This window comes from Rhinolophus hipposideros (assembly GCF_964194185.1).
Source record: "Rhinolophus hipposideros genome assembly, chromosome: 9".
In the NCBI taxonomy this organism is placed as follows: Eukaryota; Metazoa; Chordata; class Mammalia; order Chiroptera; family Rhinolophidae; genus Rhinolophus; species Rhinolophus hipposideros.
In genome coordinates, this window is record NC_138055.1 from 41,952,190 (window position 1) to 41,966,537 (window position 14,348).

General features: G+C 37.5%; 1 protein-coding gene across 1 annotated transcript in view; it reads right to left on the minus strand.

Moving 5' to 3' along the window:
* Nucleotides 1-14,348, minus strand: part of PKP2 (plakophilin 2) — a 78,110-nt gene that overhangs the window by 25,468 nt on the left and 38,294 nt on the right. Inside the window, exon 6 of the mRNA XM_081059476.1 lies at nucleotides 8,372-8,549. Coding sequence (XP_080915602.1) covers nucleotides 8,372-8,549 — 178 coding nt within the window. The remainder of the gene's footprint in view (nucleotides 1-8,371; nucleotides 8,550-14,348) is intronic.

A 14,348-nucleotide genomic window follows, 5' to 3' on the forward strand; every position in this document is an offset into this window, starting at 1 on the left:
TTTCTTTGGCAAATGGAAATGTCACATATTTTCTGTGAAGTACACCTTTAAATTTGAACCCCTCTGCTAAGGACATGAACAGGAAAATTTAGTCTGAAGAGTGGGGACTTTTCAAGAGGGTTGGTTGTAGCTATGCTGCGTGATAAATCCGACACACACTCTTAGAAACAATGGGTTCAGGAAGACCAGAGGGGGTGACCAGGCAAGCATGGCCACATTTGTTTTGTTTGCTTTACTAACTTTATTCTTGTTAAGAGAGTTAAAAATAATGACCTAAAACCCCTGAGATTTAGCTTAAAAAACAATTATTTTTTTAAAACCAAGATTTTATTTTCCCACGTCAATACCACTTCCACCTCTTAAATTTACTTAGAGAATTTATAAAATAATTTAATTCATTAAACCACGTTGTGTCTATATCTAAAATACTTAACATAAAATGTGATTATGATGGGCAATGGAACATCACTGCTAATTCCATTATTCACGGACTTCATATTGCTTATGTTTATACATCAAATGTGGAGAGTTTAAATAATTAACCATAACTGGGGATGAAGGGGATCATTCAATTTTCTTCATATTTCTGGAAAAGTCACTCTCCAGGTTGAACTATCTGACTACTTCTATTAGGTGTACACTGCCTCAGCTAACATTCTTCTAGCTTAATATTATTTTCTGGAAGTAAATAACCACAACTAGAGTGCTTTAAAAAGTAAATTCTGGCCCGCTTTTAGAGCTATATTCTTACACAAACAAAAAATAATTATTTGAAAATCAGGGAAATTAGACCCTCATTTAAGTATTCTCTTAATTATCTAAATAATTATTTGGGTTTATGTACAAGGCTTGACCAAATAAATCTTTTTCTGTCATGAGTATTCAGAATAAGGGTTGAATAAGCAGAATAAGGTAAAAGAATAAAAATAGATAATTAAGGAAATGCAGATTCAGTAAAGTTCTGAAATTTGATATCCAGATAAGTGTAAAAAACGAAATTCAGTAACACAATGATTTTTTTTTTTTTATGCTGCAGAAGATAGATATAATTGACTATATTCAAATTTTACAAAGAGACATTCTTCTTCTGATGGAACGTTTTTTTTCCTGTGGGCACAGCCTTAGGAGCTTTCCGTGCCCCACCTCCTCCGATATCTTACCGCAGCAATTTTCCTGCAAACACAGCAGTTAGAGGCTTTCCCGTCAAAACAGTGTTGAGCGGTCACAGCTGTTAGGGACGGACCTCCCGGACACCTCGGCCAGATTTAACCAATCCCTAGCGCCGCAATAGCAATGGCGCGAATACCCCCCCAAACCCGGAGGCCTAACCCTATAAAACAAAGCCCAGACCCCAGTAAGTGCTCAGTCTTTGGGAACAATCCCGTTGAGCCCGCCGGCGTAATAGAGCTGTGTTCTCCCTGATCTCTGCGTGCTGCCTGAGTCTCTCAGTCCTCGCTGTTTTTCCGCAACACTTCCAGAGTGGCTAGTATTGATTTCAAAAAAATCTTCCCCTTAACCTTGTGGCTAATTTAGTAACTAGACTGATAGTTTTATCTTTTCTTTCTAAAGGTGGTTTGCTTCCTCTGACCACTCCCCACGTCAGCTAGATTTACAGTGATAAGTGACAATGGAAGTTTAAGACAGTTAAAAATTGTAGTACGTACATATTGTACATTCATCAAAAAACCTTTACTACACCATGACATATGGGGAACGTGAAGTTTACGTCACTTGTAGGAGAAATGCATTACCAACTGTTTTTCCTCTTTAACTCGTATATCGAGGCACAAAATATAATTAAGAAAAAGCAATTTATAATGTGCTACAGTAATATTTTGTCATTTTGTACTAGCATCCTAAAGAAAATGGTAAATTCTGGGGTGGGTATTACAATGCAGAAACAGTTGTTAGACACACTATGGAGATAAGACTAAGGCAACAATTTTATAATCCTTTCTCAATGTGAAAAACGACAAGAGATGAACTAGTGATAGAAGGAGGAGCTAAAGATTGAGGACTTTTAAACACATACTCACTCTTTAATCGCTCTTTAAACATGACTCTCCAGTCAACAGTTTTTTCCAGCCCCCAGGCAACTTCAGTTAAGCAACTCAAAGCCTCTGCAACAATCTTTTCATACCTCTTTTATACATCTTTTCAAATGTATTATGATTATGTCTTCAGGTGTCTATCTCTTCCACTAACCCTGGAGTATCTCCAAAACAAAGGTAGGTTCCATTCCCCTTTCAAATTTCAGAAATTTACAAAGCAGGACACAATTTGGACACAGCAAGCACTCAAGGAATGACAGGGTTGGATAAGAGCAAGAGGAAAGACAGACCACCTGGGAAATATCCCAGGAAGTTAGGACTAATTGCCTTTCTCAAATTTTTATAATTGTGGAAGAGTCAGTGATACTTATTTTTTTAAATAGAAAATATGATTTATTTCTATAATATAATGATCTGGTCAACCTCACTCTTTCTTTTGAAAAAATATTTTTTTCAGTTATATTTGCCATTCAATATTATTAGTTTCAAATGTACAGTACAGTGGTTAGACACATATAATTTATACAGCGATCCCCCACATTCGTCTAGTATCCCTGTGGCACTATATATATATTTGATGTTAAAGTAATCAACTAAGGAAATTCCACGCCAGTAGTGTGTTGGTAAATATTTAACAAACACCTTTCTGGGAGCAGGGAAATCTCTGATGTGCAGCGTTTGCCAATTTCTGTGGTATAAATAGTCCCACCATGGCTGATTTCAAGCTCCTGACGTGATGTCACGCATGTGGAGTTATGACGAGATGCTGACAATCACTCGTGCTGGCACAAGCACAAATGGGAGTGTACCGATTTATTTTTCCTCTAACTTGGATTTTACGACTCATGCTAGTGTAACATTGTTTAAGAAGGAAAACAGAAACTTGAATGAACATTATTTTCCCTATTGTAAAACCTGTGTCATCTTTCAGTGAGTAACTTCAGCCAGGAAAAATATGTAATTCCAAATGGACTGAAAGAAAGCACCAAGGCCCATGGTAAATGCTGCTGCAGGCAGATGCTAATCCTGTCAGTAAATGATTTGATACCTGACAAAGGTAGTGTAGCTTTTTCGAAAGAAAAACTGTGCATGTTCTCCTATCTGGATGCAATCTCACTGCAGCAACTCCAAGTGGGCAGAACCAGAGTCACTGCCACAAGTTCATTAACAAAGCACACATTGTACCTGCAGAGCACATTCCCTCTGCACCACTGTTATATGCAGATCTGGGAAGTCCCTCTCAGAATGATCTCAGTCATTAAAGAAAGTCACTGATGTATGCAGCAGTTTTTCTCTAAAGTAGATTGAAGGGATTTAGCTAGCGACACTAACCTAAGCCAACCATAATGCCAAAAACACTTTTAATGTTGCCAATTCATTGTTGGCTCTATACCCATTGCGGGGGAGAATACCTTGAGTGAACTTGTAGCAATTCAGAGATTTGCTACCTAACGTTTATGACCTTTTTATGCAGCTAAGATTCACTCTTCCTAGAACCAGCCAAGACTTGTTTTAAAATCTTTTTAAAGTAAGCTGAGGCCATAAATAAGCAACTATTGAGTAGACGCCTCAATTGTCATGGAAGCAGAATATTTGCGGATTCCCCTCTAGATCTTTTCTTACGTTCCGACTCCTATCTCCTAGTGGCTTTTACACTCATTGTGACAACATCTACTCTGAAGTTTTCTCCAGGGCCATCACTTCTTCTCTTGGAAAGATGTCCTTCAAATGCTTCATGCTTTGTATCTTCTCTGTTTATATGAAAGGCAAGTAGTACCGAGTTTCACCTGCATGGAACTTCTACAGCAAAAACACTGAAACACAGACACATGTCCATCATGAGACCTGAATATGACCGTGATTGGTCTACCTGACCCTGTGAGGTCGCAAGACTGTGAAGGGCAGAGGGTTTTATCCACACCATCAGTCTGTAGACATGCGACTAACATTAAAGTATCCAGCACACTAACCATAAGCTTTGGTTTTAAATTCCAGCTTTGTCTCTTACTAGCTGTATGGCATTGGGAAAAATCACTTAAATTCTCTGAGCCCCCGTTTCCTCATCTATAAAATGGGGGAAAACTACTTTACAAGGGCTGCTGTGAGAATAAACCGAGAAAATCCTCATCAAGCATTTGGAACAATTTCTAAGACATAATCACAATAAATATAAGCTATTATTATTATGAAGTAGATTTACAGATGAAATAAGAACGGATATTTTTGTAAGCTTATTATGATGCTCGATTGCGCAGATTTGTTTTGCTACATTCTGCTTCTGAAAGTAGTGCAACTCAGTAGTTTGGATTGATTTTGCAAACACTGTTTAAAATGGTGTCATTCTGATGGGAGTGTATTCAGCTATTACATCTGGAAAACGCATGCTGACCAGGGCACTGCTTCAACCAAACCATGCAATTCTTTTATTCCTCATTCATAGGAAGATATTTTGAACTAACAACTTTCTCTTTAGATTTTCACCTTCTCAAAACACTTTTCCTGTTGACATAACTATTTTTCTTCACACAGAACTTATCATATTCCTATCCTCCCCACACTAACTAATGTTGCTTATGGAAGAAAATAATGAACTCCTTAACATGATTTTGTCAGACTTGATTATTCACCTAATTCATCATGCATTTGCATATGTTCACTCATTCATTTATTCTTTTCATTCATATACTTTATACTTGCTTACTATATGCCAGAAACTTTGCTAAGTGTTAGGGATTAAAGATTTTAAAAAATGCACACGCTTGTTTGCATGTGCAGAGAATGAGCCCAACATGCAAAAGAGCAAGCAGAGATGAGATACAAATTTAAAAAAGAGTGAGTCCCAGGGATGATGAATTTCTATGCCAGTCCTCGAGGCCATGGTTCCCGGTGCACTTCCTTCACCTCAAGTGACTGTCAACACCTCAGGCACCTGAGCCAATGAATCCCTACTTGGCGTTGGCAGGTTTGAGTTGGGCATCTGCCATTTTCAATTGAAAGAGTCCTGACTGATACATCAACCGCATTAAGAACTCTGATGCACGTGGTAAAGCTATAGGAGCACCAGAGAAGTTTTAAGATGCAAAGTGTTTTTAAATGGATCAAAATGTTTTAATGGATCGAAAGTCTATTCAAAAAGCAGTTCCAGCGGACTCTATGAAAGACGGATTCAAGGGAGACCATTTAGGCACCTCCTATGCTGTTCAAGAATTTAGTCCTTCATCCTTACAGAATTTCTGACTACAGAAACAGTCCACCAAAAGCCCAGCTCATTTAGTGTCTTTCTGATCTCACTCAGCGGCACGAACGGTCCTTTGTTCTGCCTTCCTGCAGCAGTCCCCTGTACCTCTGACACCAGCAGTGCATCAGAATCACCTGGAGGGCTTGTTAGAGTAGATTGCTGGGTCCCACCCTGGGAGTTTCTGATTCAGTAGTTCTGGGGTGGGACCCAAGAATTCAGAAAGTTCCAGGTGATATAGATGGACCTGCTCCAGGAGCCACATGTTGAGAAGCACCTCTCCAACACACGTCGTGGTAGCCATAGTCTAGATTGTTGGCTCATCAGCGTCCCCTGCCAGATTAAAAATTCCTGAAGGATTTTCTTATTCATCTTTGTAAAACTCTCAGAAACTAACATAATGCTTTATACAAAATTGGTACTTGATATGCACTATCAAATAACTGTGGAGAGAAGATAAACATTTTCCCGTAATAAATTCCCTCAAGAAATGAACTATGCAACTAGAGAAAAGATCGAAAGGCATAATATATCCTGGCTACTTTGGGGCTATGTAATTTTGATTATATCTTCTGATGGATTTTTTTTAATCTTTGGGCATACAGGACAATGATTATTTTCAAATATAAGAAAGCTTGATGCACATGACCCTAGAGAAGTTAAGGCTAGCATTTTTCTTCCTCCTGCATGTGTTTCTATTTCCTCTTGATTTTAGTTGGCATCTGACAGCCCAGGGGAGAAAACATTTGAAACGTTTTTCATCCTAATATTTAACTTCTTTGTAGTTATTCTTATGGCAAGATATTCTGTCCTTTTAGACTTTGTTGCCTTATAGCTATTAAAAAACACTTAAGAACAAATTTAAACAAGGAGGTGAAAGATCTGTGCTCTGAAAACTATAAGACATGGAAGACACAAATAAACAGAGAGATATTCCGTGCTTGTGGATTGGGACAATTAACATTGTTAAAATGCCCGTACTACCCAAAGCAATCTATACAGGTTCAGTGCAATCCCTATCAAAATACCAATGGCATGTTTCACAGAAATAAATGAAACAATTTTACAATTTGTATGGAACCACAAAAGACCCCCAAGAACCAAAGCAATCTTAAAAAACAAGAACAAAGCTGGAAGCATGACGCTTCCTGATTTCAAATTATGTATAATAATAAAGCTATATTAATCAACAGTATGGTATTGGGAAAACAACAACATTATGATTACTGGCATAAAAACAGACACATAGATCAATGGAACAGAATAGAGAGCCCAGAAATAAACTCACACATATATGGTCAATTAATTTACAACAAAGAGTCAAGAATATACAATAGGGAAAAGAAAGTCTTCAACAGGTAGTGCTGGGAAAACTGAAAAGCCACATGCAAAAGAATGAAAATAGACCACTATTTTATACCATACACAACAATTAATTCAAAATGAATTAAAGACTTGAAACCATAACACTCCTAAGGGAAAACATAGGTGGTAGGCTCTGACATTGGTCTTAATGGTGATTTTTTGGATTTGACACCAAAAGAAAGGGCAACAAAATAAAAATTTAAAACATGGGGCTATATCCAACTAAAAAGCTTCTGCACAGCAAACCATCAACAAAATGAAAAGGCAACGTACTGAATGGGAAAGAACTCATACAACTTAATAGCAAAAAAACAAACAATCCAATTAAAAAATGGGCAGAAGATCTGAATAAACATTTTTCTAAAGAAGACATGTAGATGGCCAACAGGTACAGGAAAAGATGCTCAATGTCACTAATCATCAGGGAAATGCAAATCAAAACCACCAGATACCACCTCACACCTGTTAGAATGGCTATTATTAAAAAGATAAGAGATAATAAGTGTTGCAAGGATGTGGAGAAAAGGGAACCCTTGTGCCCTGCTAGTAGGAGTGCAAATTGGCGCAGCTACTGTGGAAAACAGTATGGAGGTTCCACAGAAAATTATAAATAGAACTATCATATGATCCAGAATTCCACTTCTGGGCATTTATCTGAAGAAAACGAAAACACTTATTCAAAAAGATATATGAATCCAATGTTTACTGTAACATTATTCACAATAGCCAAGAAATGGAAACAACCTAAGTGATAAATGGATAAAAAAAGTCACACACACACACAATTTATTATTCAGCCATAAAAAAGAAGGAAATTCTGCTTTTTTGTGACAACATGGATGGACCTTGAGGGCACTATGCTAAGTGAAATAAGCAGAGAAAGACAAATACTGTAGGATCTCACTTATATGTGGAATCTAAAAAAAACCAAACAAAACCAAAATCAAAGATACAGAGAAAAGTTTGGTGGTTGCCAGTGGCAGAGCAGAGGTAGGGGGGTGGGGGAACAGAGTTGGCAAAATAATTGCAGGGAATCAAAAGGTACAAATACAAACTTTCAGTTATAAAAGAAGTCCCGAGGATGTAATGTACAGAATAGTGACTATAGTTAATAGCACTGCATTGCATATTTGAAAGTTGTTAAGATAGTGAATCTTAAAAGTTCTCATCACAAGAAAAAATATTCTGTAACTATGTGCATTGATAATGTTAACTACACTTACTGTGGTGATCATTTCACAATCTAGACCATAACGAATCATTGTTATATACCTGAAACTAATGTTGTACGTCAATTATATCTCAATAAAAAATAAAATAAAAACACCAGATTCAAAATTATTTTTTCAATCACGCCATTAAATTAGATTTTCATGAATGAAAAATAGCATGAAGCCTGACTTAAAGCCCGTGAGACAGGGAAGGCCAGTCTGCATGGAATTCCAGGTATTCAGATCAGATCTCTAGTTTATCTAGTGGAACTGACATTCTCTCTCTTATGAGCAACTGTGGGTAGTTTATGGAATCAAACACGCCTGGAAACAACATTCTGTTGATACTGGAACCTTTCTCATTGTCTCTACGTTGTAGTTCTAGGAATTAGAGTGATTTTTAGAATTCTCATAGCATCTCTAGGTAATGAGGTAGAGTTTTAGACAGACTTGAATGCAGTGTTTAAAGTGCATAGAGATAAAAGTGGGGGTGTGCAAAGTGGCATTACCTTAGGCATCCTGTGACGTTGTAGAATATATCAAAATCGAGCAAACCATTCGCTTTCGGGTAGTCTCCCTCTGGCCACCCCGAAAATGGGATGATGATAGTCTCAGTCAGGATAAGCAAGGCTTCTGTTATCATGAGATTCTTGAGTTTGTCATTAGAGGACAAATTCCACAGCAAACCTAGAATCAAAACAGTGCAGGACTGGGTCAAAATGACTGCCGCAAAGGTCAGTTAAGGCCACTACCCCTACGGCTACGGTTAGTTATAAAGAATAAGAAGTCGGGGACAGAGCCCCTTGCCCATTGAAAGAATCTGTTTAGAGCTCATTAGATGGCAATGGAAGGTGATCTACAAGAACAATTAAAAATACATGCAGGTTTAATCAGGCATGTGAATGAAAGCCAGAAATCTTTAAATATTTACTGCTGTTTCTCTTAAAAGACTCTACCATAAAGCTGAGTTCACTGAGATGATAAATTCAGGGCTCAACAACAGGGAGGCTTGCAATGATCCTATTGTAACTAAGACTTCAACATTTTTAAAGGGTCATATTTTTTTCTCTCTTAGATGCATAAAGAGAATACCATATTTTGCTAGTATAATTCACACAGTTTTGCCCAAATTTGTGAAGAAAAAAATAAGGATGCACATTATACATGGGTAGTATTAATTCCGTATCTATACAGATGTTTTTAATTCTTTTATTTATGCTTATGACTTAAAAGTGTAACTCGAGTTATCATTAACGATATCCATATGCAAAATAATACCCTAGAATATGATCATTGATTTTGTTGAATTTCTGATGAACTTGCAATGATGACGAAGAGTTCTCGGCCTTCTATGATGTGTAAATATCAGAAATTTGTTACCAGTATATAAAATTTCTCATACATATCTATTCTTGTGTTTTGTAATTATTTGTTACACAACATTTCTTGTACCATAATATGTTAAATAACAAATGCTAACATTCCTTTATAATACACAAAAAAACAAGTATCTAAATGTAAGCAAATAAAAATTTGAATTAAAAAATTAAAACCAAAGATTTTTTTCCCCTGAAAGTTTGGGCCAAAAAACGTTGTGTGTGCATTATACATGGGAGCGCATTGCACACAGCAAATTATGGTACCTCCCTCTGCCTCCTGCTCCCCACTACCTGTAACTTCCACCTGACATTTGCCTCCCAATAGCAGGAAGGGCCTGCAGAAAGCCTTTCACTAGCTGACAGTAGGCTGATCAACATCACCAATTAGTAGTTTTTGACTCCTACCCAATAATAGATTTTATGTCCTCCTGGAATTTAAGCTGGCTACCTGACATATTTCTTATATTAAAGTTTGGCAGTAAATGTGAGACCAGAGTATTTTATCTATTTGCCAACTTGTATGGCCTAAGCATTGGTCTAAGACTGGTACCACATTTACTCATTTAACTTTCTCTTTCCTCTTGAATTCCCCCTACACCCTACTCCCATCCAAGAGAACCCATCCCAACTCAGGGAAAATCAAGATAATAGGACACTGTATTTTCCAGGGCATTTGTGGGACAGAGACTGAAGCTGGGTGCTGAGAAAGAATACAAAATGGCATATACATTTAGGACTTGTTTGTCTTAGAAATTCGGTGCTCAAATACTTCTGATTCAGTGAAAGAACTATACACCTATTGTTCTCTATTCCCATGACTCTCAGCACGTATAAAGTTGTCTTACAATCTTTCACACCTCAGTTAAGTTACTCTAACTCACTAGTGTCAAAGGACAAAGAGAGAAGGGACAGAAAGAGAAGGGATTTTCATTTGCTTCCCTATCCATGCCCCTATTGCCCAGTCTATAACTCCTACTTGTTAAATTTACTGCTTTGTCTGTACAAAGGAAAGAGGAAGCACAGGTACACAGGACCATCTACTTTATGAGAAAAGCAAACATGGCAACCTTGGCTGGCTTATGTGGTGATATCATCTCCCCTAATTTTAATGACTGAAATAATAGCCTGTACAATTAAAGCTTGGTAATTATTCAACCATACTTGTATTTGGCCCATCAATTAGAACACTCTAGGCCAATGCAGTCTTTTGTGTTTAAACAGTTTATTTTGGCTATGCACAAGTAACTGATTCCTAAAACAATAACCAAATATCCACTGCAGCCTACACTCAGCTTCCCGTAGGTACAGCGACACTGGGTCTTGTGTCTTGTAAGAACTAGAATTTTGGCAGACAAGGTCTTTTCCTGATCAGACCGGCATTTGGGGTTAGTCATCAGCAGTGTCCCTCAGCCACAGATTTTGCAACACAATGACTTCATTCCTCCCACTTCATCTTAAGAGGCCCTGGACTGGGGGAGAGACAGAATAAAACTCCGAAGGTGGTGGAAGACAATTAATGGCGGGTCTGAGGCTGTGTTGGTTACTAAGCTACAAAAGAAAGTTAAAAAGAAAAGAGAGAAAAGGGGAAAAAAAATGCATCCTGTTCTAAATAAGCAAACAAATTAAGAGTCTCTGCCTGCCAGAGACTTAAAAGTGTGAAGCCTAAGGACATTTCCTCTTTTTAAAAAGGACCACACAGGGCACTCAAAGGAAAAGCACACCTGACAATAAAAACCAGACAGGATTAATTTGAACAAAGGGAGTGGAATTTTCCTTCAACAGTACGTGTCTTTTATAGCTTGGTAGGCAATATTATTTCTACACAAATATATGGTTTGGGCGTTTGAGTATTTTTGAATTTTTACCATAGGATATTGTATAGAAATGTCATGCCTTCCCAATTTCTCTATGGCACGAAGCTAGGAAGGAACTTAAATGTTCACTAGAGATTTGAAATTATACATACTTATACACACACCCTCACACATATAGACACAAAATCAATAAATGATCAATTACAAGCTGGGGAAATAGGTAGGATAATATGAGACAAAGAGTTAATACCCTTAATATAGAGAGTTCTTTAAATTTTTATGTCATTAAAAATTCAATGACTAATAGAAAAATTAACCCAAAGCTAAAAGATATTAGAGTCTAATATACATAGGAATGCATGCTCTCTATCCTGTTTCCCCGAAAATAAGACCAGGTCTTATACTAAGTTTTGCTCCAAAAGACACATTAGGGTTTATGTTCAGGGGATGTCATCCTGAAAAATCATGCTAGGGCTTATTTTCCAGTTAGGTCTTATTTTCGGGGAAACACGGTGGTAACTAAAGAAATGCAAATTTAACAGCTAGATATCATTTTCTGTGACCACAGGAGGCGAAACCAGAACCAATGAGTGGAAATTCTCATGGAAGGAGATTTTGGCTCACTGAAAGCATAAACTTTTAAGAGAGCTTTGAAGAAAACAGATCTGCTTGTAAGATCCAGCTGTATCACCCGGTGCAGATAAAAATGAGCTCATCCTTTACCTAAGTAGCCACAAAAAGGTTTTCTCCCAAAACTAGAGTTTTAGACTAGACTAGCCGTTTTCAAATTAGCCTAGTGGCAAATCAGAATCACATATTCCTGGGCCACACCCCAAATCTACTAAGCCACAATCTCAAGATGAATTCCAGGAATTTATATTTTAAAAATGACTCCCATTTCTGGCTTTGGGAAACTAATGAACTAGATGATCCTAAATAGATGTCTCTTTCAATGATCTGATTCTAGATTCCGTAATATAGTACTTAGGGTTTAGGTTTTCATTTGTCTCACCTTTAACTTCTGGGTCAATTTATTCACAGTGCTTAAATTTCAGTCATTATAGTTACTTGTAGCTGATCTGCCTGTAATTTTCTATCACTAAGCTCCCATTCTAGCCAAAAACAAAGGGAACTGGATTCTAGTAAGGGATATACTTTGAATAATTAACAATAATGTAACTGCTTTATCCAAAAATGTAATGCCAACTGTGACATTTGCAAAAAATAGCTAATTAAGATATTAAAACGCCAATATTAATAAAACCCTCTAGGACTGGAAGTATAGTTATTTAACTAAGTCTGCATGACCCTTAGGTTAATAAAACGTGCAAATTTTATGATTAAATGAATCCTTATCTTCAGTACAGAAGAGGAGAAGGAGCACTGGTTTTTTTAACTTTGCTTTTCAAAGAGATCACAGAGCAGGAGGATTTTTATTTATTTATTTTTTTTATAATTTCCTTTGCGTGGATATAGTCTTTTCACCTAAATTTTGTAAAGTTTATCCAGAATATCACATTATCACAATGGGCATTTATTCCAAGTTATAAATAAACCCAAGGTGTCTTGGGTTGTTGAACATTACAAATGAAGAATAAAATAATATATAATTATTTAAAGAAAGTACATACTGAGTATTTTATAGCAGTGTTTTTGATAATTTTGTGAAAATAAAGCAATCCAATTAAATATTTCCATGAAAGATGCAGAGGTCAAATATGAATTTTCAACAAATTTCACTGACAGTCATCCCGACTCTTCCTTACGCGATATGCAGAAGAGGATCCAGAATCCCATGCTTCATTCTTATCATCACCTGTCTGTTTTAACCCAAGGCAGGGCTCTACACACTGTAGTCAGTGCTTATTACTCAGTGACCTTGAAAACGAACCTCTGAGACTAGTAGGTACTGTTCTCATTTCAATCAAAGAATGCTACCACACTCACTTGGTAAGGGAGGGGGGACAATCTCATTGGGGGGAAATCTTTGATCCTGCAGTCTTTTCGTTGGAAGAGGAAGAGTTTCTCTCCTAGGCTGGTACAGAAAATGTCAGAAAGGTCAGTGAGTTGACATTCTCTCCCAGGGAACAAAGCTCTGATGCTGAACTTAGGCATGTATAGAACCAGATGGTTCATTTTTTATTATCTTGCTCAGGAAAATCAAGGTCTTATCTGAAAACACACTTGATTCTTTTATCTCTGTGTAACCTAGACATTCCCAGGCCACAAGTCTCTTTTTAAAAAATATTTGGTCAGACATCCACAGTTGCTGAGAAACTTACACAAGCACCACAGTGGTTATTGCCATAAATACACAGACATGAAATAAGTGGCAACCTAGTATTAAAGGAGGCAGAGGTAGTTCAGAGAAGCCCCTTCCTTCAAAACTCAGAGAGGGCATGCTGAAACTAAAGAACAGAAGGATGGCATTTGTTTCAGAGCAGAAGTGATATTTGAGACAGCTACTGAAGGATAAGAGGGCTCTCTAGGTGTGAAAAAGGACTCCAGTCCAAGACAACAGTGGCAAAGACATTGAGACAGAACGGAGACATGGAACCGGCCAGCAGATAGATAACTTTAGGATTTCAGAACTTGGGGATGGAAGGTTATGAGGAAACACTGCTGTTAAGGGTCACTAGGCTCACATCGTAAAATCTTTGTGTGCCATGGACAGAGTACAGACTTTATCTCACAGGTAATGGGGAGCATAATGGGATAATATTTTCGTTTTAGACAGAAATCACTAGCATTGTAGTAGATAGATTGGGAATGTGCAATAGTGAATCGGAGGGCCAGGTACGAGGCTACTGAAAGAGCACCCCAGAGAGAGGAAGATGGCTTGTACCCAGGCAATAACAAGAGCAGGAGGAGAGAGGAAGGGTCAAAGAGGAGTGAGGGAAGAATTCTCTGATCTGAGATTCTCAAAGACCAGTGTCTTCTCAAAAATGTGTAAAATCGAGTCACCGTCTGTCCTTAAGCAGTAGGTGGGAGCCATCCTGAGATAGGAAAACACCCAAATGAAACTGGGTTCAAATCCGGGCTTTGTTCTCTACTAGCTGTATAACCTTAGACAACTAACCACCCTGAACCCTTACACTGATCACATGTAAATTGTCAATAAAGCCTTTATGGAGGTGTCAGGAGGAACAGAGATGAAAAATGAAAAGCCCGAGCTGAGTGACTAGCTCATAATGGGGGCTCAGGAAGATGTCTACAGAATAGATAAGAAGAAATCCACATATATGGTTACCTGCTTTGTGTTTTTAAACAAAGATATAAACATGTCTACTTAA